General features: G+C 40.2%; 1 protein-coding gene across 2 annotated transcripts in view; it reads right to left on the bottom strand.

Annotated features, from left to right (window-relative positions):
* The window catches only part of CCDC141 (coiled-coil domain containing 141), a 146,395-nt gene that overhangs the window by 26,885 nt on the left and 95,880 nt on the right, over nt 1–23,630 (bottom strand). For both annotated transcript variants that reach the window (XM_032783824.2, XM_032783827.2), the window contains exons 9-17: nt 22,377–22,518; nt 20,345–20,464; nt 17,527–17,718; nt 16,136–16,312; nt 12,682–12,861; nt 9,995–10,120; nt 8,750–8,938; nt 8,292–8,471; nt 4,337–4,486 (exon numbers count right to left, since the gene is read on the bottom strand). In XM_032783824.2, the coding sequence (XP_032639715.1) occupies nt 4,337–4,486; nt 8,292–8,471; nt 8,750–8,938; nt 9,995–10,120; nt 12,682–12,861; nt 16,136–16,312; nt 17,527–17,718; nt 20,345–20,464; nt 22,377–22,518 (1,456 nt within the window). The remainder of the gene's footprint in view (nt 1–4,336; nt 4,487–8,291; nt 8,472–8,749; nt 8,939–9,994; nt 10,121–12,681; nt 12,862–16,135; nt 16,313–17,526; nt 17,719–20,344; nt 20,465–22,376; nt 22,519–23,630) is intronic.

Genomic DNA, 23,630 nt, shown 5'->3' with positions numbered 1-23,630 from the left:
AAGACCTGCTTCAGACACAGGGCCGGCTCAGGCTTTTCTGCCACTCCAAGCAAACAAAAAAAACCAAAAAAACAACCAGGGTGCAGGGAGGCAAGAGTGGCAAACCAAAAACAAAACAAAACAAAACCCCAGGGTGCAAACTTTCGGTGCCACTTACTTGGCGGCTTGCGGCTAGCGAGCCTCTGGGTGGTCGGCAGCTGCACTCTGGCTAGCGAGACTCCCTGTGCTGCAGACATGCCCCGGGCAGCCGAGTATGCGCCCTGGCTAGCATAGGGGAGAGAATGAAGAGGGGAGGCCAGAGCTTCCTTCAGCCAGGACGCTTACCACTCGGCCCCTCCCGCCGCACTGCCTGCCAGGAGGGCTCCGCGCCACTCCCGCCTGCAGGCGAATTGAAAGTCGTCAGTCGGCGGGGAGGGAAGGACGTGGGCTGCCAGGCTTGCTGCAGACCTGGTAATGGCTGCGGCAGATGGAGCGTGCAGCCTGCTCCCAGCAGAGCGCTCCCCTCCTCCGCGCCGCTGCCCCCTACAGTAGCGCACTGAAAGTCACTGGCGAAATAAACAAACAAAAAAACACTCGGGTGCAGGGTGGCGGGAGCAACAAACCAAAAAAAAAAAAAAAAGGCGGCTGTGCCGCCCTAGGATTGGGCGGAAAGCCACCCCTTAGAATCTGCCGTCCCAAGCACGAGCTTGCTCAGCCGGTGCCTGGAGCCGGCCCTGTTCAGACATTACAAAGGCTAACAGGGCATGAGCTCTTGTTTTCATCTTTGCAAGCGCTCTTTTAAAAGTAACAAAAAAAGACACAATTTTTTTTTGTTTTGTCTGCAAGACTGTTGCACATCTGGTTTTACACATCTGAACATAAAATTGTTTCCTGCTTTTTAAGGGAACATTGATCCTTTACTAGTAGATCAGAGTCTTAACACCCCCCGCCCCAAAAAAACACCAACCAAAACAAAAACAAAACCAAACATTGCGTCTGATCTGAATACAGCACTTTCAGATACCAATAAGTCCCTGGTCCTGGAAACACTTACGGCACGTGCTTTACACACATGGCTAAACTTGCCACATTAAAGCATGTGCATAAGTGTTTACAGTAGGGTCTAAAATTGCTGATCACAAACTGTTTTGAATTTACACTTGAAATTTGGTGTTGCTGATTGGTAAACTGCAAATAATTAGGTTAGCTGGTTGCTGTTAATGTACTGTTTGACAGGCACTAACAACTGCTTCCTGCTATTGACAGATGAAGTGAAATGTTTACTGGCTTACATGTGGTAGGTGGCAAAGGAACTATTATTTGATGTGTGTGCTTGTTGTTAAAAATAATATCAGCCTTATTACTAATGTTTAATAAATACATTTTAAAATAATTAATTTTAAAAGTCTTAAGAAAAAACTCATAACTTTTACCTTCTTGAACTAATTCAGTGTCATTGATTTCCTTGGTATCTATGTAGTTTTAGTTTTAAACGTTTAATGAAGAAAAGTGGCAATGGATTACCATGTATTCAGGTACAATTGTCTAAGCATTTGCACAGGAAACATCCTCTGTGCTAATAACGGAAATGGAAACTAATTAAAGACAAAGGCATCAAAAGGGCTATTTAGCATTATTTCAGTTATATTAAACACAACATTCAGTTAGGCTATTGGGTGATTGGCTGACTGGCTTAATGCCTATCTGCTTTCCCAGCTACTTTTATGCTTTAATTGAAAATATACCATGTAATTATTTTTACAGGAGGTTTCCATTAGGTTTGAGAACCTAATGGGTTGACTGTATTTTGCAAAGCAGCTGCTCAAGAGTATTGGTGAGTAACAAGTGTACTGACATTTATTTCATTTAGGTTTTGGGGACAGAGGAGCATGAAAGTAATTTCTCACTTGCTCATGCTCTCTCTGCGTAATCCAAAGATTAAATAAATAGAAATATCATTTTACTTAGCAGGGAATCACATCCCCTCTGCCATTACTGTGATTGCTGCAGAATCCTAGGAATATAGGAATGGAACCAGAAGTCCATCTAGTCCAATAACCTGTCTCTGGCTGGTCTTAGATGCAGAGCTGGTTGGGAAAAGTTTTTTTTCCCACCTGCAGATAATCTTCAGTTTTCAGCAGAAAAGTGAAATCAGAAATATTTTGACTGAAACCTGGAATATTTTGCTTGTGAAATGCTGCTGCGACGCTTTGTGCTGCCATTCTCCTCTCTAGGATGGGCTCCCTGGTCAGACTACATCTCCCATGATGTACACCAGTCTCCCCTGACCCATTATGAACAGAGGTGGTTCATACTGGCAGCTGGCTGCAGTGTATCATGGGGGATGAAGTCCAGGGGTGGACCTGACCCACAGAAGAGACTGGGGCATTCAGTTTTTCAATAACACCACCAAAATTCTCCCTGAAAAGTGGGCATTTTAAAAAAACAAAAAACAAAACAAAAAACAAACAAAAAAACCCTATTTAATCAAAAACCCAATTTTCTGCTGAAAAACAATTCAATGGAAAATATTCAACAGGCCTTCTGAGAAATGTACAAGATTCCCTTTAATAGACAATTATGGATTAACCTATTTCAATTAACCTATTTCAACCTATGTCACTTTCTTTCTAATTTTGATTTTTGCTCTGACTGTACTCAATGAACTGTGGATGTTCTCATTATCTACATTAAGTCACTAACCCATTTTTAAAATCCTAACCTTCTTGACCTTGTAATGTGTTGTGTCAGAGATTTTTCATTCATTGGTTTTAAATGTTACCATGGTCCTGTTTGATGAGAATAGGGTAAATATGAGTGCCCCATTTATCTTCTCTATACCATTCATTAGTATATGTATTCTTGTCCCTTCTTATTCATTCTCAGTTTAAACTAAACAGTCCTTTCAATCTATCAAACCTCTATTCATTTCTATTGTTTATAACTGAACCGCTATTTCTGCTAAATATGCAAGGATATTTTATTGTTATTATTTATTAGTAGTATTTGTATCACTGTAGCGTCTAGGAGCCCTAACCATGGAATAGAACCCAATTGTGCTAAGTGCTGTACAAACAAAGAGCTGGGCCCCTGCCACAAGGAGCTTACAATCTACCGGTAAGTAGGGTGCCCAGAACTGAACACAGCATAAAAGTTTTCAAAGCAGCATTTATGTTATTTAAGAGAGCTAACTGTAACATAGCACACTGGAAATGTGAACCTTAAATTTGTTTGTCGACTCAGTTAAAGGTGACCTGCCAGGGGAAAATACATGAATCTTATGTCCCTTTAGTTTCTTTGTGGAGTATAAAGAAAGCCTGAAAGGTTTTTGTTAAAAATTAAAATAAAATAAAGTAATGAAAATTTGCTTTTTACATTCAAAACAAGGCTTTGGAGCTGTGCTCCAGCTCTGCTCCAGCTGCAGGCAAAAACCTGCAGCTCCACTGCTCTGGAGCTGCTCCAGCTCCAGCTCCAGGCTATGCTCCAAAGTCCTGAAAAGCCAAGATATTTCTACCCTGGACGATGCTATGGGGACTGGCAAAATAGTGACATTCTGCTATCACACGAGATAAAGATTGCAAATGGATCAACTGATAGGCTAAGTGACTTTTAGTCAGACTGGTTAATGTTTTGTTTTTTTTCTTTCTATGTTTTGGTTTAATTTCAGTGCCTAATGAATGCTTGGCTAAAAGGATGTCCTGTTAAAGTCTCCACACTGCTGCAATTTAAGATGTCGAACCACATAGCTGAGGCCCCCAAAATTCCTCAGAGAAGATCAGATTTGACATTCTGATATTTCTAAAGTAAAAAATGACAATGTTTTGTTTTGTCTTTTTTAATGAATGCCTTCTGGGGTTGTTTATACATAATTAAAAAAGGAGGGGTTGGTAAAAATCATTTAAAAAATCCTTTGCAAGTCACATTTAAACCTCTAATTATAATACCAATAATTCTTTTTAACATGAGGAACAGCAGTACAGCTACATGATACATAAAATACTGCATTTGTTTGAGGCTTTTCTTTAATGACATTTATAAACCCAAGCACTGAACTGAACCAGATTTAAATAAGAGCTATGCTGCACACCTGAACCTGAGAAAGTGCAGCTGCTATATTTGCATCCCTCTGTTTTTGTGTGAAAGCCATCAATGGTAACTTCATGTAGATTTGAATACAGGCTTGGATTTTAAACATAGGCCATACATTTTACTGCTTGTATGTTGATCAAGAGCTGCTGGTAAGATGAAAATCAACTTTACTGTATATGTATGTGGTATTTGTGGGAATACCTAAGCCATAACACACATTATAGGACACAACAGCGTTTAGTAATTTAATCTGTTCTTTTCACCAGACCTCATTTATCTCTTCTCTACTTGTGCAGTACTGGAAGTTGTGCGACAGTTCCTCCTCATACTTATCTGCTTTGGTTCTCCAGTTAATGCTGTCACACTCCAGTGTAGCAAGCTCCTGCTGTAGAGTCTTTACAGAAATATTAAAGCAGTTCTAAAAAAAAAAAAAAAAAGAGTACAAAATGAAATAATTATGAGCTGGATCTGCTGCCTACACAACATAGCAAACACCTAACTCTTATGACATTGCTTACGGTTTAAAATACAGAAAACGTTTCTGCTTTATCTTAGACTTAGTCAATTAAAAATAAAATTATTTTAGAGGAAGAATATCTATCCCAGTGTGGGTACCATTAACCATTAAGGGCTAGATTAAGGCATTGGTCCTAGCCTATAGAAAGGGGAAACATAGCTGCACCATCCAGGAAACAGTTTAGGACAGGAACTGTGGTTCAGAGTTGTCCTGCTTTGAGCAGGGGGTTGGACTAGATGACCTCCTGAGGTCTCTCCGAACCATGATATTCTATGATTCTCTCACCACAGTGAGAGATTATGCCATACTCTAAAGAAACTGAGGAACCACCTGATCAGCGTCCTATACAGCAAACAGGAAAGCATCAAAGAAGAGCTCTCCAACCTGGAGACTCATTAATAACCAAACTTCCATACAAATGGACTTCACTAAAATAAGACAAGAGATCTACATTACTCACTTTACCTCTCTACAAAAGAGAAAGGACTGTAAGCTGTCTAAACTCCTACCTGCCACATGGGGCCACAACTGTGGTACCCCTAACCCACCCAGCAATATCGTCAATCTATCCAACCACACACACAGCCCAGAAGAAAAATCTGTCCTATCTCGGGGACTCTCTTTCTGCCCTGCCACCCCCACCAACATGATACAGTTCTGCGGTACGATCTGAGCCTACTTATTCGCCATCTCCGCTCAAGAATCTTGTCAGGACACACCTGAACAGGCACTGATACACAGTTACCCTCCCCAACAGCACCCACGACGAGAATGAACATGGGACTCTGTAGGTCGAACATGACAGTCTGGCCATATAATTGAAATGCTTCTGCTGTACATGCACAGGCAGAAATTGTGGGCATACAAATCACTTGGCTATAACCTTATGTAATGCAGACACAATGCCATCACAGCCTAGCAAACCATGAACATATGTAATTCAAGAGCTTGATTAAAGAGTGCTGTTGTCTAATGAAAAGGTCCAACTACCAAAAGGAGGCTAGCCAGACATACCTCTTCAGTCCAAATTTCTTACAGGCACTTCCCTCAGTCTCCATGAGGGATCACTAGGACTTGTACCCCATTACCGGACTCATTACATACACCGGAAACAAATCAAATACCCTTAGAGCCCGACCAGGGTTATTCTTTACTCCCAAGATCCCAAACCTGGAATCCTGGATGCCCTCCATTTCGGGATATTGGCACTCTCACTGAGGACAAAGATGTTAGATATGTGGGACTCACTACTCGACCCTATGCTCACACAGCACTCCCAGCTATCTCCGTGCACACTGTTTGCTGAGGAAACTACAATTGCATGGTGCCTTCCAGACAAAACCAATCCAGCCACCATGATGTAGACGGCTCTTACACAAAATCCCACCAATGATGGATACAAGCTGCAGAACAGTATCCCTGGTTGTTTGTACAACGACAACTGGATTTGCTTGAGCTGCGCTGTGCTTCTATCCTCAACTAATATTTCAATTTGATGGCAATTATCTCCAGTCAGTGGCACGCTATGGCCCCACATGCCCACCATATGCCATATATTTTATTCCGACCTGGACATGTCTTCTCATGCGCTGTCCACTCCGCCTTCGTTACCTATGCTACATTGATAATCATCATCATGGACCCATGGGAAGAGATCTGGAAAATTCCCCCCGATTTCAGCAGCTTCACCCCTCAACTTCAGCTGGACACACTCTCACGGGAGGTTAATTCTGAACCGGTGCAATAGCAATGGTTACATTACCACTATCCTAAAACTACGACGCATATATCTACCTTAGCCTCCAGCTTCCATCTGGGCACACACCGACATTGTCCACAGCCAGCACTTGGGGTACACCGCATCTGCTTACCCCTCAGACAGGAGCACAACTACAAATCTTCCACAGCATTTCAATCTATTACTGCACGAGGAAATTAAGGGAAACAGATGACGGCGCAAGCTGTACCAGAGCTCTACTGCAAGACAAAAGAAAGAAGAACCAAGGACCACTGGCCATACATACGCTCCCAGCTAAACCCTCCAACGCATCCTCGGGATTACAAACATCCTGACATGATCCCACACTTTTCACAGTGCCTTGAGGTGGCAGGCAGTTCTGCCCAACAGACAAACCTGCTCCAACCTTGACGATATTACTCCACAGTAACTGCACCACCGATATTAAGTACTCTACTCAGGAACCAAACCATGCAACAACCTCAACTGCCAACTCGCCCACATTATCTCTACCACGCGACACCATCACAACCCTTAACCAGATCAGCCAGACTGACCTGTCATTAATGTATATGCCCTATCTCTACGGAAAAGTATATCATGGCTACTGTGAACTCGGCACACATAGAGATTCTGCAAGCAAAAAAAACCGTAAACTGCTAGTCCTGAAATGACTCAGCTCAGGACTTAAAAACAAAGATGTGAATGGCTGCAATATTCCAAGTTCTCTCCTCTGGTTTTCACACCTCAACGCCTAGAACCTCTAAAAATAGAATACTAAAATTTTACCGCCCCATTTTCCCTCCTCCTCAGAGGATGAGACCCCCACGGAGGGGCAGTGATGGGCCTCATCCTGTCCCTAATTGAACTAACCTCGTTATCATGCTAGATCTGCTTGCATTATACTCATATACCTTGCCCCTGGAAATTTCGACGTACATGCATCGACGAAGTGGGTATTCACCCACGAAAGCTCATGCTCCAAAACGTCTGTTAGTCTATAAGGTGCCACAGGATTCTTTGCTGCTTTTACAGATCTAGACTAACACGGCTGCCCCTCTGATATATGATTCTATGGTGTCCCCCAGGTTCTGGCCAGTCCCCTCTCCCCTATTTATGGGGAGTAGTGGCTCCTTAGATCCTGCTCCCTCCCTCCCATGTGCAAACTGGTAATGTGGATAACGTGGAGGGGGAGAATGGGAGTGCTTTGTGTCCCCTTTTCTCCCTTGCACAAATATATAGGGCAAGTGACAATCTTGCCAGGAAGGAATAATGCTTTCCTAAAACAATACCCATTTCACTAGGAAAATTAGTCTCTGGAAGAAGGCTAGAATCTACTAATAAGATGACATTTATTATATTTCCCTGTTAGTTCTTTCACCATAATTTGTTTATAAAAGAATACGGATGCAAAACCACCTTTAAAAAGTAGCAGGATCTAGAACTTGCATACTTTAGTAGCTGTCGAGAAATCAGCTGTTAGGACCTGACCTGCACAAAGAATATCAGGGAGCAGGAAAGCAGATTTTCCCTCCCCTCCCTCCAACATTGACTGTATTCACAGAATTCGTAATTAAAAAACAAACAAACAAACACAAAATAGTGAGATTTCTGAAAAAACTAAACATGTTTTCTCTGCACCACAATGATTCATAAAGTTAGTGGGACTGCAAACAATAAGCTCCACTGTTGCTGAAGACTTCTTTTAGTCTGATGCAAAAGAAAAATCTGCAGATAAAATCAGATCCACTACATTAAAAGTACATTTTAAAAACGTAAGTGTGAAAATTCTTAACCATTTTGCTTTCTATTTTTTCTGCCCTCTTTTAGAAGAGTTAATGCTATGTATTGGTTTTTCCCCAGGGCATTAATGTGTTGTATGCACATCTAGAAGTCAGTCAGATAGCTCTAATGCTTCAGGCTATTATATGCAATGCTAAATTTACTGATCTTTCAGATATTACTTACAGGATGCTGCACTGCAGAAAGGCTGTCCACTCCTAGGGTAAGAGCCAGTTTATATAGATGTCCAATATGCGCATGTTTTTCCTGAGTATTAGCAAGGTGGACTCTAGCTTGGTGTGCATCATCAGGGATCTCACTTGTTTCAGGAATCTCCAGGTCTCCTGATTTTTTGAGACATTCCAGCTGGAATATGTTTGAAATAATTTGTTAAAGGAAGTTACATTATTCTCTTCCTTACAATCATATGTTAACATAATAAAATGTGTAGGGGTAGGCCCGAGGCACAGAATTTGTGATTTAGAACCAGAGTTTGAGCTTACCAGATTTCAGATCCAGAGTTTCAGTTCAGTACCACAGGTGGGTACATGTTTTTAGTGACAGGTAGTACCAGAAACAAAAAGAAATTAGTTGCAACAGGAGAAAAGGTATATATTTTTAAGGATAAAGATTATTATACTTACTTGTTCTTTGACATGATGGAATTTGACTGACTTGTTGAAGATTTCATCATATTCTGTCATCCTTTCTTTTATCCTCTGATAAAGATGAGCAAGCTCACTTACTTTCTCAGAATTTTCTTTAACAGAAACTCCTTTTAGAGTCAGCAATTCTGATAATTTTATTGTGTATTCAACCTCAGCAGTTAGTTGCTAGCAAATAAACACAATAAATTACTCAGATTTGCAGGAATTACTTTTCATGTATTATTTCATCAAATGTAAATTAGTGATACGGGAACTGTCTTAGAAACAAAAAATTCTATCCTCTTCTCAGTGTTCTTCTGATTCTAGAAATGAACCTGAACTTTTTAGAAATGGATCTGAACCAAATCCTCAGATCCATAAACTCCTACAGTTAGGAGAGTCTGGACCAGTCTGCATTTCGAGCTATGGACAATCTAGTTTTTTGTTCCCAACATTTTCAATTTCTCTTGTATTTCAGGATTCTAGCAAGGTCAAGAAGTGCAGGGAACAAAATACAATGAAAAGGGATCTTCCTGTAGTATTAACACTCCTTTCTCATTTTCAGATTGATATTAACTAGTTGGATACTAGAGAATACACAGATAAATGTCACTCTAGGATCTGGAGTTTAGAGATGGCAAATAAGAGTGCTTTGCTAGGAACCAGGGAGGTCTTCTGGAGGCTGGAAGGCAATGAGAGGTGGGACTCAAGCCTGCAGAGCACGAATGAGAGACAGAGATTTTTTCCTGGAATCAGGAGTTGTAATGTGGAGGAGGTAAGAAGCTCATGTACAGAAACACCCCAACCCCCAAGCAGTTCTACAGCTGAGATGTCCTCTTTTTTTGGCCCTTGTGCACTGGACTAGTCTTTCTTCTGTATATCCAGCCTTTCCTTGTGCATCATGCTAGTGTCCAGCTAATATTGTAGGTGATATTCTGAGGAGTTTACACACCACAAAAAACAGTTTGCATACACAACCCTATATAGAGTATAAAATGTAAAGCCTAATCCTGCAAAGACTTTTTCCTGTGCACAGCCCCACTGAACTCAATGTAAATGTAAAAGCAGCAAAGAGTCCTGTGGCACCTTGTAGACTAACAGACGTTTTGGAGCATGAGCTTTCGTGGGTGAATACCCACTTGGTTGGATGCATGCAATGTAAATGTAACTCTTTGCAGGATCAGGGATTTGCAAAGAACTCTCTTTCACTTGGGATCTCACCAATCCAATCTGTTTTCTCACCTGAAACTGTTGTTTCATTTGGTTAAATTTTTGTTGTAGTTCTAAAAAAATCTGAAGGTTACTCCCAAGGTCAACTGCTGCAGCAGGTCTGAGATCCTCCTCAAGAATCATTAAGTTATGAGTAGTCTAAAAAAACAGTGACAACACACAAGTACATTTTTATCCGCATTAAATAATTTATATGTTATTTAAAAGCTCATTTTTGTAAGTAAAGTAAAAAAAAATCATCTAAGTTCTGTCAGTAGAATTCCATAGAGTGATATTCCACCTATAAAAATGGTAGATTCTAAAGGTAATGTAAAGGAAGCTGCAGGGCCGGTGCAAGGATGTTTCACGCCGTAGACGAAACTTCAACCTTGCGCCCTCCCTGTCCCTGAGCCCCCTCCCCCGCGGCAGCTCCCCCCCTTTGCTGAGGCACCCCTGCATGGCAGCTCACCCCTGCCCTGCCTCCTCCCCGAGCACACCATGGCTGCTTCACTTCTCCCGCCTCCCAGGCTTGTGGCGTGAGAAGTGAAGCAGCCACGGCGTGCTCGGGGAGAAGGCGGGGCAGGGGTGAGCTGGGACGGAGAGTTCCCCTGCGTGCCATCCCCCCCATTACTTGCTGCAGGCGGCCCTCCCCGCGTTCCCCTGCCCCAGCTCCCTCCGCCTAAATGCCAGCGGGGACCGGGGCAGCCGAAGATCTGGCTGCTGTGGTTGCTGCTGAAGAAAATGGCGCCCCCCCAAATCCTAGTGCCCTAGGCGACCGCCTAGGTTGCCTAAATGGTTGCACCGGCCCTGGGAAGCTGTCACCTGTCCTAAATTTGTTTTAAAATTATAAATTTCTCTCTCTCTATGGTGCAAATCCTCTGATGTTCTAAAGGGCTACTGAAGACCCTAAGCACAGTGTAGCTAGAGAGATTCACATGCACTAGGGTGAGGGGAAGCTGGAAAAGCAACACACAGTGGAACTCATAGAGCTTTCTCTGCAAGAGCTTGGAGAGTGGTTTAGCAATAACTAGGTTGGTAGTATCAGTGGATAAACAGTTGGGGCTTGGCTACACTTGCAGGTGTGCAGCACTGGGAGTTAGAGCTGTCTTCGTACAGCTGTGAAGGGAAAGCGCTGCAGTGTGGCCACATTTGCAGCATTTGCAGCGCTGTTGGGGGTGGTGCATTATGGGCAGCTATCTCAGCGTTCAAGTGGCTGCAACGTGCTTTTCAAAAGAGGGGGGTGTGGTGGAGTGTGACAGGGAGCGTGGGGGAGACAGAGAGTGGATTTTTGGAGCTGACGCTGTGTCAGTTCCCTGCCTTGCAAGTTCTAAGGACTGGAAGATACACAGCACCAACCTTCAATCATTTTAAAAGTTTAGACCCTTCCCCCACCCCTCTCTTATTCACTAAATGCAAATTATGCACTCCTAAATAGCCTTCAGACCATATAAGCAGCTGCTCCAAAACGGACCCCCTCTCCCTCCCGCCATGTTGCTTCTCTCCTCAAGCAAACTGTGAACATTCCAAAGAAATTCCCTTGCCTGCCTCTGCTCGAGCAAACAGGAGCTGTGTTTGTTTTTTAAGATAAGCAGCTCCGGGAGCCCGGAGTTCACAACAAACCGGAAGAGTGGCTGAACAGGCATTCTGGGATACCTCCGAATACCTCGGAGGCCAATTACAGCGCTTTTGGTGGCCACACTTGCAGAGCAGTGCTGCATCACCAGCGCTGCAATCCTTATACCCGAGGCAGAGCAGGAGTACGGCCAGCGCTGCAGCCAGGGAGATGCAGCGCTGTATGTACCTTCCAAGTGTGGATGGTGAGTAAGTTGCAGTGCTGGTGGTGAGTTCACAGCGCTGCAACTCTCAAGTGTAGCCAAGCCCTAAAAGTCAGATTAACTGGCTAAAACATGAAATACTGACCACATAGTGGGCTGCAGCCATCACTATAGCTGCTGAAGTAATCTGCAATCTGCCCCTGGGCTAGAGAAAATCCTTTTCTCATTAACCACTGCATAGTCCATTAACTCTGGCTTTGTTCATAGAACTAGGATTTGGTTTACTGGAAGCAATTAATACAGATGAAGTAACCGTTCAGCCACAGTCATGCCAGAGAAATAAATGTGTGATGTCTGGCAAAGTAAATTTAAATGCTCTTCTTTTCAATACAAATACATGATTAGAAAATTGTAATGTGCTTATAAAAAACTAAGAAGAAACTTGTAACATTTATAAACATTCTACTTTTTTTCCTAACAATATCTCTTTCAACAAAATATTTGTAAGCTTAAAATTCAGTAGTGGTATCAGATTCCTTTCCCACACCCAAAGTTAATGCTACGCACTACATAAAGCAGTGATTCTCAAAATGTTGTCTGAAGCAGAATTTTATGGTGTGCACAAAACAAAAAAATGTTAGAAAAATCAAGCAGTTTACTGAAGCTAACATAGCTGGCTGAAACTGTTTCAAAATTTGAAATTACGACCAATTAAATATTGAAAAAATTGAAAAACAGGAAGAATTTTCGGTATGTTTCATTCAACAGTAGCAGAAAATAAAGTTGGGGATGTTAGAGGATGTAGTCCATAGCGTGATCTCTGTTGCATAATCTGCAGAATTAAGTGATGAGAGAAACACTGAAAACTGACAGGTGATAATTTCAGACCATTAATGATGCAGAAATATTTACTAAAACAGTCTTCTTCAAAGATGTTTCACTTACTTCTTTAAATTGCTCTTTAAATTTCCAACATTGTTGTTTGATGGACTTTTCTTGATTGATATGGAGCTTCCAGGTTGTCCACAGGTCTGTCAGCTCTTCCTTTTCTTTGTTTAGTTTGTCAATAGTATCTTCAGTTACTTGAAAAACGTTTTCCAACTTTAATAGAAGATTTTTATTCACCTGGTAAATAAATGATAAATGCATTTTCATTTTCCCCAAAGAGAATAACACTTTTTTTTTTTACAAGAATACAAAACAAATTTAGAGTTTTTCCCTCAACAAAATTTGAGAGAGAGCAGAAAACAATCAGCCTAACCCAGCCTAATCATTTTGGAAATTCCTGGTTGTTTGTGTGTGTATAAATGCAGTGGTTATAGAGGACTGGGTGGCTGAAGGGAGTGGATACTGGACATGGGAGGCTGGTTCTTTGGTTCAGCAGTGACCAAGAATTATCGCCTTCTAATGACTGCTTGATTGCCATGCAAAATCAGGTGGCATCTTCAAGCCAATTCTTAATGGACAGTGTTCAACATCAGAAAAACCATCAACATTGGCATTAATTCACAGTTATTGGAATGTTCAACAAAGGATTGAATGGGACTGAAGGAGGAACTATTTACTTATCCTTAGATGTTGTTCCCTTTGCACAAGCTGAAACCCTTGTGGGATAACATGAGGCAAATGTATTCAGTACTTGTGGTTTTTTGTCTTTGGGGTTTTTTGGAGGACTCACCTCAGTGACATCATAGAAAACTTGGTAATTCTCTTTACTCTTTTCACAACTCTAGCCCAGAATTTTTCCTCTGTGGAAGGCTGTGTGTGTAAATTATATCAGACATTGATAAAGATTTATAATATACCCCCCAAGAATATATCAGGACCACATTAGCAGAAGACATGTTGGCAGCAATATCTAAGTCTTGGAAGAGGCAATATCAGAGAGTACATCAGCAAGGATAAACTGTGTGGAGACAGTTCTATCATCCATTTTTCTAAAAAGTATTTTCATATTTTCCACTAGTACAGACTGCCTCTTAGTGGATGCAGAATAAATTGTACATTGCACAAATAGAAATATGAGAGGCTGATGTGAGTAAAATGTGTCTGTGAAAAAACAGTTCTATAAGGTTATTTTATTTTAATCATAAAACATTTTTGTGCTTGCTTGGCCTTGTCCTGTTAGCCGGAGTCAGCAGTGCAGACTTGTAGAGCATATATGATTGGCACAGCTTTTACAAACTGGCTGGCCAGGCTGAATGTTCTTGATTTAAAATGAGAATTTTCCCTCTCTTAGGTTGACTGTCTGCCATTGCTGGCAAGTCTCACTTGATTGGATAGGAAACACAAAGAAGTAAAGTGACTTTCTCAAGGTCACCCAGCAGAGTAAGGACTAGAACCCAAGACTCCTGAGTCCCAGCCTCAGACCCACACCACTGTACCACACTGCCTACACTCTCAAAAGATTTTAGAGTTGAATTGATCATAATACCACCTAACACTCATCTAGTGGTTTCTTAGTTTGAACATATTGCACAAATACTCATCATCGCTGGCCCCCTGTGATGTAGGGAAGTGTTAATTTCTGCATGGAGACAAACACAAAAAGGCTAACAAGGCTTGCTCAGACCACACAGCATATCAGTGACAGAACTAAGCATTGTCTGCCTCCAATCTGGAGGTCAACACTTCACTTAAAGACCAATGGCCTGAAACTTTTCCTCCTCTGGAGAAACACATAAGAAGGGGGTTCGGGAGAAAATGTCCATGAGGATCTCTTTACAGAATTCCTCCCCTATTGTTCCTTTCATGGGGTAGGGTTTCCTGTATCCCCAGTGGAAAAGGAGTTAGGGCCAGCCCACAAACCTGACAAAGAATCAGGGATCTGCAGAAGGCCAGGGTTATCTGCATGGAGACCCTGTGCTTCCACCACCCCAGATGGCACAGCTCCATGAAAATCATGCTAACAGGGATCTTGTGGTGGCCCCTGGGACTCTCAGAAGGCACCTCAGTAGGAGAAATAATACCATCCTTAGCTATATAATCTTTTCTGCTTAAACTCCATAGGGCTGACCTACTTGCTCCTGCTCCTGCCTTCTATGTGTCCAGCCTACTCATGCAGATCCCAGATATGCCAACTGCCCTCCACAAGGTGGAGAAGAGGGTTGAGAGGTGCAGACCTAGCCCTCCTCATTCACATTCTGCATGGGATGGGAGTGATCCATGAATGGAGACTATGGGAGGGATGATCTCGCCTTTAAATTGTCTACAAATGCATTTTATCCTTATACACAGCTGGATCAGCTGGTCACTCGCTAGCAATTCCTGCATGGCTTGAAGAGGGTTACACATATCCAGGCATGCCCTACTGCTCTGTAATGGAAGGTTTTCAAATTCTGAAAGATCAATCTACAAGAATTAGGTGATGATAAAATTTTTAAGCTGCCTTAACTTCTTTTGAAATGTCAAGGTAAAAATGATTCTCACCTAAGAATTTCCTCCCCGTTTAACCATATTACTGTTATTAGGGTTGGAGCCATCAATATTGTGTTTGCTTTACAGCCATGACATCATTATTAGAGCTGGTCAGGAATTTTCCATGGGAATGATTTTTTGATAGCAAATGCAGTTTCTGCAGAACCAAAATTTTCAAATTTGCTGAAAACATTAGTTTTTCTGATGAGAAAATCAACATGAAATATTTTGTTTTGGGTCAATTCAGCCTGAATCAAGATATTTTGTTATACTGAGTTGACCCAAAAAATTTGGTTTCAAATCAGTTAAAAAAAAGTAAAGGATATTTTACTAGCATTGTTTTATGGAAAGTGTAGTTTGGACCTCTCACTGTCTCCTTTGAGTCAGTCTCCCGGGAGGACTTCATCCTCCATAATGCAGCATAGACACATAGGTAGTCCTCCAAGGAGACTGGCTCACAGGAGATAATGGGGGACCCAAACTATGCCTCTCATAAGGCCATATGCTTGGGAAATGCTGTGTAACGTTGATCTCACTTGAAAAGGAGCCTTTGGAGTGAATTCAGCAAAACAAATGGAAACATTTCAATTTCAGAAATGTCTAAATGTTTTCTTTCTATTGCAAATGTCAAAATGAAATGTTTTGCCATTTCCAAATCAATTTTTTTTTCAGAATTTCTGTGCTGCCAAGATAAAAAAATAAAATAAAAATACCATTTTGGAAAAAAAAAAAGTGTCAAAATTTTCCACAGGTAGGAATTCCAAATTTTACTCAGTTTTAATTATGATTCTGCCCCCCACCCCCATGACACACAGTAGAAATACTGTGCCCTGGGCAAGCTCCTTGGGGCATGGGAGTAGGATCCAAGATCTACGCTTAATCTGTCAATGGTTATTGTAGTTTAGTGCATATTTGAAGTTATGATTGTGAATTTAACAATTAATCCTTGCTACGGTGATAACTCAGTGAACTACAGTCTCACCAAATTTAATGAATTAATAAAATCATGCCCCATATCTTGAGTGGAAAGAATCTTCTTTAAAACAATCAGCCACTGAGTATCAGCTGACTCAATCACAGTCTTGTTTTCAGCTTCACTCTTTGTTTGCACAGGCTCAGATTTATAGAATTCCTTCAGACTTTGAGCTTGGTCATTTACCTGCAGAAAAATGCAAGAATAAAAGTACAGGCCTCAACCTCTAAAATCAGACTTGGTGGTAGATTTGAGTAATACATTAATGAATGCTTTCCATGTTTTAAACCACATCTTCCTCTACAGAAAATTGGACTATCTTAAAACAAACAGTAGTGTGTTAAGTAACCCAGAAACCTATTTTAATAGCTGGCAAATAGGCTAGGAACTGAAGTGAAAAGTTTATTATTTAGTGAGAGCTTCTAAGCACACAGCAATATGTTTTTAAGTTGTTAGCAATTTGTTCAATGTCTGTCATCTATTTTGTAAATATAAGTTGCTTAGCTCCATTTAATGTGAGGTAACAAAAATTAAGATTAGATAAATACAACAACACATGACAACAAAAAAATACTGAAAGTCAAACATTAGGATATGAACAAGTAAACGTGATCTTGTTCTTAATTAGTGTCACTAGAACTGAGAGCTTAATTGCTATGGCCAAATTTATTTAGAAGATCCAGTTCCACCTCTGTTCTCATTTTAGTTTAAAGCACACAAGGAAAATATTAGTGAATAGTATCAAAGTATTTAAAAACAAGGATCCAAAAAAACCTAGTTGTATCACTAGCCCAGGTTTATCAGTTACCAAAAGCATATTAGAAATGAAGGGACTGATTATGGTCTCAGCTGGAGTGGTTTACGCCTGCATCATTTTAACTCATTTTTTGCACCAGTTTAACTAAATTTTGTTTTTTCTACCAATTTAATTACATTGGTAGAAAAACTGGACGCTAGTGTGGACACAGTTATACTAATATAAAGAAATTATATCCGTATAGCTTGGTTTTGGTTAATTTACTGAGGCAAGCTGTACCAATGTTAGCACTTTTATATAGGTACCTACATGAGGGGTTGCACTGATTTAACTACATAGGTGTCTTAAACCAATGTAGTTAAATCAGTGCAAAAACTGCATGCATGCAAATCCTTATGCTTGGGTAAATTTACTGACCAGGGCTGAACTACACACAATTCTTGCACTGATTTAACTGAGCCCCTTTCTGAGGAAAATTACCTCATTTGGAATAGACTGCAGCCTACAGGCTGTGTAGCTACTGGATGCCTGCACAGCTTCCCTGCCATAGCAGCCCTAGACAAAGGCTAGACAAAACCCTTGTTCTCTCTCCTTCTTGTAAAATTACAGAATGAAGTCCAGTAATTCAGTAGGGAATCTATACCTCCTTCACTGACTTTAAAAATGCCACATAAGCTTTTAGAACATCTAGTTTTGAACTAATATTTTTGTTAAGAGTTGTCAGTTCTTCATTTAGAAGGTCAGCTTTGCTAGAGAAAGCTGCCACCTCTGCAGGTTCAAATTCTTCCACTTCATTAATAAGTCTCACAGCTGCTTCCAGTTCATGTGATGTTTCCTATGAGGGCATAAGCATAGAACACAGTACACAGTGATTGGAAAGGGTTTGTGAAAATTCACATCCTAAATGTTAATTTCTAGCAGTATTGGTTCTCTCTCTTTAATCTACCCACCTATTTAGTAAAGGAACAACTCAAAATGTACATTAAATGCCAAAGCTAAACATCCCCCTCCAGTGACAGTTTTGAAACCAAACACAAAGCTTGAACATAATAAAATTTACTAATTTTAAATGGAAAAAATGTGTGTCTGAATATTTAAAATCAGTGTAGCCACTTGAGAAAAAAAGCAATGGAAATTCTGCACCTGGGAACACTGATAGAGGACAAGGGATGTGCCACCCACAACCAAGGTTATGGTCAGTAAGTTCCCATGCAGTGCAAATCTGCAAGCCCTCAAAATCAGAATAGGGACCAAACAGCACATCATGTCTCCACTCCCCAAACCCAGTAGTATTTTATAGAATCACAGAATATCAGGGTTGGAAAGAGCCTCAGGAGGACCAATCCCCAGACAGATTTTTGCCACAGATCCCTAAATGGCTCCCTCAAGGATAGAGCTCCCAACTCTGGGTTTAGTAGGGCAGAGCTCAAACCACTGAGCTATCCCTCCCACCTATGGGTGGGTTGTGCAGATTTCCTGGATATTACCACTGCATTGATAGAATCAGCCAGTTCTGTTTTTCAGCTCTACTGTGTAGGCTCCCAACTCTGGGCAAGCACAAATGTTTTACTCAAGCATTACACCTACTTTTTCTAGTGGGCCCCATAAAATCTGAAACACCTTTTCCTCAAGTTAGATATTGGTTTGATATTACATGGAACCTAGTGAATAAATTGCCAGAAAGGACTTTGACAGCAACACTTCATTCTCAAGAACCTATAACAATGGGCACCAATAAAATCCAACCCTAGTGAAAAGCCTAGCTAGCAGTTACAGCCTTAGCACTGAAAGGATCCAGGGTTTCACTTAAATGTGAAAACTTGCAAACATGATGGTTAATCATTTCAGGAAACAAATCAGAGGTTTTTGCTTATGTGTTTTTCAAAAGACTTCTGGATCCCAATTTTTCTCAAAAAATACATAAACACTTTAAAATGTGAATTTATGGAATTATTGTCCTGAATGCATGATGTTATCATCCAAAACTGCACCTCTGAGGATGGCATCAGAACTATGAACTATTGTAGGAAAAGTGTTTGATGCATATATTTCTATATCTAGAGGCCTAAGATAGCTTTGGATACTTTAGTCCATCTTTTGGATTCATAGCACATGGTATATTTATCTCTGAAACTCAGCCAGAATGCAAGCCATATACCCTGTGAAATTCCATAGAAGGAATGTGTAAGTGGCGAGGATACTGTAGTCAAAAGCAAATTACACAGTTTCTATAGAAAGATCACAACGGGCAAAGGAAATATCCGCGTCAGAATAGTGTAACACAAATTGAGCAGAAATGTTGGCAAAAATTATTTCATGCTCATTTCCCACAAAGAATGGCTCTTATGAAGCTTCTCAAGTATCAGAGGGGTAGCCGTGTTAGTCTGAATCTGTAAAAGCAGCAGAGAATCCTGTGGCACCTTATAGACTAACAGACATTTTGGATCATGAGCTTTCGTGGGTGAATACCCACTTCGTCAGTCATTCATCTGATGAAGTGGGTATTCACCCACGAAAGCTCATGATCCAAAATGTCTGTTAGTCTATAAGGTGCCACAGGATTCTCTGCTGCTTTTATAAAGCTTCTGTTACTTTTATATTCTTGGTGAGTGCTCTTCAGAATTGCTTCTCCTTGAATTTTAGTTTCTGTGCTACTGCACAAATCAAATTATTGGATTCTATAAACTGGTACAAGACAACAAGGAAAAAGAACAAAGACACTGAGTTATCAGAAATATACTCAAATTGGGACTAGTTCCAAAGAGAATATGTATAGCTGCATTTTTAAAGAGCTTAGCCTTGAAATATGAAGCTGGAGTGATTAGTAGTAAGTGGGCAGGTGGGGGAGGCAGGAGTGCTAAAATTGCTTTAAGCCGCTTTTGTATGCTGTGGGGCCTGTCTGGTTATAACAGCCTCCCTGCAATGATTCATGCTGCAAGAGTTCTCAGAAGGCAGCCTTATGGCTGTCTCTACAACACCTGTGCATGGACCTGGGCTTTTACATCATTCCAGCGTTTTTACCCAGCATGAAGGAACCTGAGTGGGAAAGACAATCTCACAACTGGAATTTTTGATGACCACATTCTTGAATATGTAACTTTTGACATCCCAAGAGGTGGTGGATACAGTGATATATATCAAGAACATGACATTTCCAAGAGTATTAAAATCTGACTGTGTTTAGGTCTTGAGATACTAACAGAGGATAGGATGATACTAAAAAAGATAGGGCTGAGAGAGAATGGAGAGTACCTGTAAGAATTATCTACTTGCAGTTTTAGTTATATTATTGTTGATGGGCTATCAGATTTAATAAAAATGAAGACCTATTTTCCTTCTAAGGAAACGTGCCTATCCCAAGCTGAGCATCTCAGCAATTTTGGAATTTTTAAAGTATACATTTGTGTCTAAAAATACTTAGGGTAATAGCATATGAAAAGTTTTTTTTTTTTTTTTTTTACCTTTGCTTGATTGGACAGTTCTAGGTATTCATTCAAAACTTTCTCTGACTCAGTCAAACAAGAACCAGGATCCATACTGATTGCAAGTATCGGACTGACTTTTTTAATTGACAATGATACCTTTAGTTAAAAATATAATATATACACCATGATATTAATTTACATCACTAGGCATTATAAAAACACAAACTTGAACAGAACAAAGTGAGGGAACAGACTTAGCTCTTGGCATTTCAACACTTTGATTTCAGGAAATACAGAGGATGCCAAAAACAAAAAATCCAACCAACCAAATTCTTCTAACTATTTCAAATCTAACTAAAAGGTCTGGTTTGCACTTGAGACAAAGATTCATGCCTGCTCTCTCATATTTTATCTAAATTGTTTTTCTCTATCCCTAATTAATCCAGCATTGTTATTTTGGTAAGTTTGAAGCTTCACAATGTTATAATCTAGAATTTACTACCTTTAACTTAATACTTTCAAGACACTTCATGTTTTAAAAAAGTTTTGTTTTATAGATTAGGCCATTTAAAAAAAAATAAAACATCTTTAAAACTTCTCTAGCAATCTAAAAGGTCTATTTTATGTAGGTATGTGCACATAGCTTCCCTTAATGACAGTAAGAGTTATGCATGCATGCTGGCAACAGGATAGGTCATGAAGAGCAGCTGCAGATGACTCTATATGTGGTATACATAGCCACTGCTAGGAATGTGAATTCACGTCTACCATCCATTTTAAAACGGGGCTTCTGAATTTAGTCCAGGAACTGTATGTGTCAAAGGGAGCCTAATTTAGCACCAGATCCTTCAGAATGCTTGGCTTTAGTGAGAGGTTGCAATGGGAAGTGTTTTACTTGGGAGGATGAGACACTGGGTAGCATTCTGTGAGAAAAGCTGAGACCTTTTGGCTCAAATGCTCAAAATGTCCTCAAATTCTGGGTGTCTGAGGCAGGGTGGCCAAAACTGAGGCACTCAGAATCAGAGACCACATGAAAATGTAGCTTTAAAAATGATGAAGTAAAAAATAGTTAATTTAGAGAATTCATTTGATTTAGATTCACATTTTTCTAGTGAGGCCTTTTGTGCGGGACCAACAGCAGATACCAGTAAGTCTTTTCTTCTAGACTACTTAAACTATGCAGTATGTTCATCACACTCCAATATACCAAAACCTGACTTATAGAAAACGTGTGTAAAGGAATCCATGGATAGCAAATTGACTTCTTCCCATTTGATTCAGAATAGTTCACTATAAGCATCATGTGTACATTATAAAATGTCAAATTACATATTGAATAATTATTGAATCATTAAATATGATTTAATTGTTTTGGTCTGCACTTTGGGATGTCTTTGCTACGCACCTTGCTACAAATATTATATTGCATTAGAGGTAGAACAGGCACATAGGCTCATAGGGAAGCCCTATGTGCCTATTCTAGCTCTAATGTAACATAACAGAGGCCAGAGGGAGGTGAAGACACTCAGCAGGCTTTCAGTACCTTTCAGGATCAGTTCCTTAGTGAGTAAAAGGATCTGTTATTGTGAATGTGATACACTTTCCTTTGGCAGCACAGAGAAATCACATCACCTGTGCCGTGGTTCACAATCCCCATTCCTACTGTCCCCCAAGTTTGCTTTGCCTCCTTTCTCATTGTCCACAAAACAAAATTGGGAAAAAAAATATGAAGAATGCAGGAAACTTGCATGCAAGTCACAGTCCTGGATTGCTTGCTCATCTTTGCCAAAACAAAGGGCTGATGATCAAAGCAAATTCATGATTTATTTAATAGATATAACGTGTTTGTAGAATCAGCATCATTTTCAGAGCAAGGCATTTAAGTTTACTGGTCCCTACAGCTGCACTAAGCATTTCATAGGTACAATTCACCTATCCTCTCTACCAGCTAAGTACATTATTTGGTATTATTCAGTCAGAAGCAAAGTCTAATGTTCTAACAGCTATAGTACAGAAATTCAATGCAGTCTGCATGAATACATTAATGAGGATGCCTTTTATAATGTACCTTCTTTAGATAATCTTCTAGTGAGGCAGTGAGCCCTTGTTTCTTTAAAGCAAGTTCTTTGTAAGCAGGACACTGTCTGATTAGTTGATCCACTCTTTTCTGAACATATTCTATCATTTCCTGAATTCCAGTCATCCAAGAGCTAAATTGGAACAATACAGCTGTTAAAACTTCTCCTGGCTTGTGCACCAGCAAGATGACAGTAGGTGAATAAAAATAGCTCTTCTATTTCATATCAGAAATGATTTAGCAAGATTTTAAAAACTCAAGTCTTAAAAAAGCATAACAGTAATAATGCAGGTAAAATTCTTAAGGAGCAGAGCAGAGAAATGACATTTCCTAACAAATTATTTCACATTCAATGCATAAGTAAGGCTGAGATGGAGATACTCTTACTTGCACTGTCAATGCCAATGACCTCAGTTGCACTACCTATGAAGTAAGGTACTACTCAGTGCAAGTAAGGGTATTAGATTCTGGCCCTAAAGGAACTGAGCAGAAGGGAGAGAAATGAAACATGAACAATTGAAAATATCTGACATACCAAGTGGCTTAGATTTCTATTTTTAAAAGGATATTTCACTTTGCCTCCAAATGTTTCAATTTTTTTACAGTAAGCGCACAAAACTTGTCATCTCATTCCCTCCACGCTCTAAGCTAACATTTGTTTAAAGATGCTGTTTGAATAGAAGTGTAGAATAAATCAATTGAGAAAGCACTGATTGTTTTATAATCTGAAACATTTAAGCACCAGGGTGCCAATTCGCAATAATATGAATGCTTGAGGCAGTTCTCTCCAAATTGTAAACAAGCCATCACATAGAATTAGGATTTGAATATGGTGCATAAAACAGAATTAATACTCATATTAATTAATTTATTATTGAAGTTGTCTCTGACAAAGATAGATAAATAAATCCAAAATTTAGAAGACGAACACTTCTAAAGTGTGAACTTTGTCAATTTAATCTCTGCTGACTTCCTAATGTACTTACCTTGATTCAACTATTTATATACGGCTAGTTCCAGTGATTCAGAAGACCAAGTTCAGCCATCCTGACTGAAGTTGAGGAATACTCGATCAACCATGCCTATCTAGATTCATAGATTCTAGGACTGGGAGAGACCTCGGGAGGTCATTGAGTCCAGTTCCCTGCTCTCATGGCAGGACCAAATACTGTCTAGACCATCCCAGATAGACATTTATCTAACCTACTCTTAAATATCTCCAGAGATGGAGATTCCACAACCTCT

This window comes from Chelonoidis abingdonii, chromosome 10 (assembly GCF_003597395.2).
Source record: "Chelonoidis abingdonii isolate Lonesome George chromosome 10, CheloAbing_2.0, whole genome shotgun sequence".
NCBI classification, from domain to species: Eukaryota; Metazoa; Chordata; order Testudines; family Testudinidae; genus Chelonoidis; species Chelonoidis abingdonii.
The sequence above is the reverse complement of the archived record's forward strand: the minus strand, read 5'-3'. Positions and strand labels throughout refer to the sequence as shown.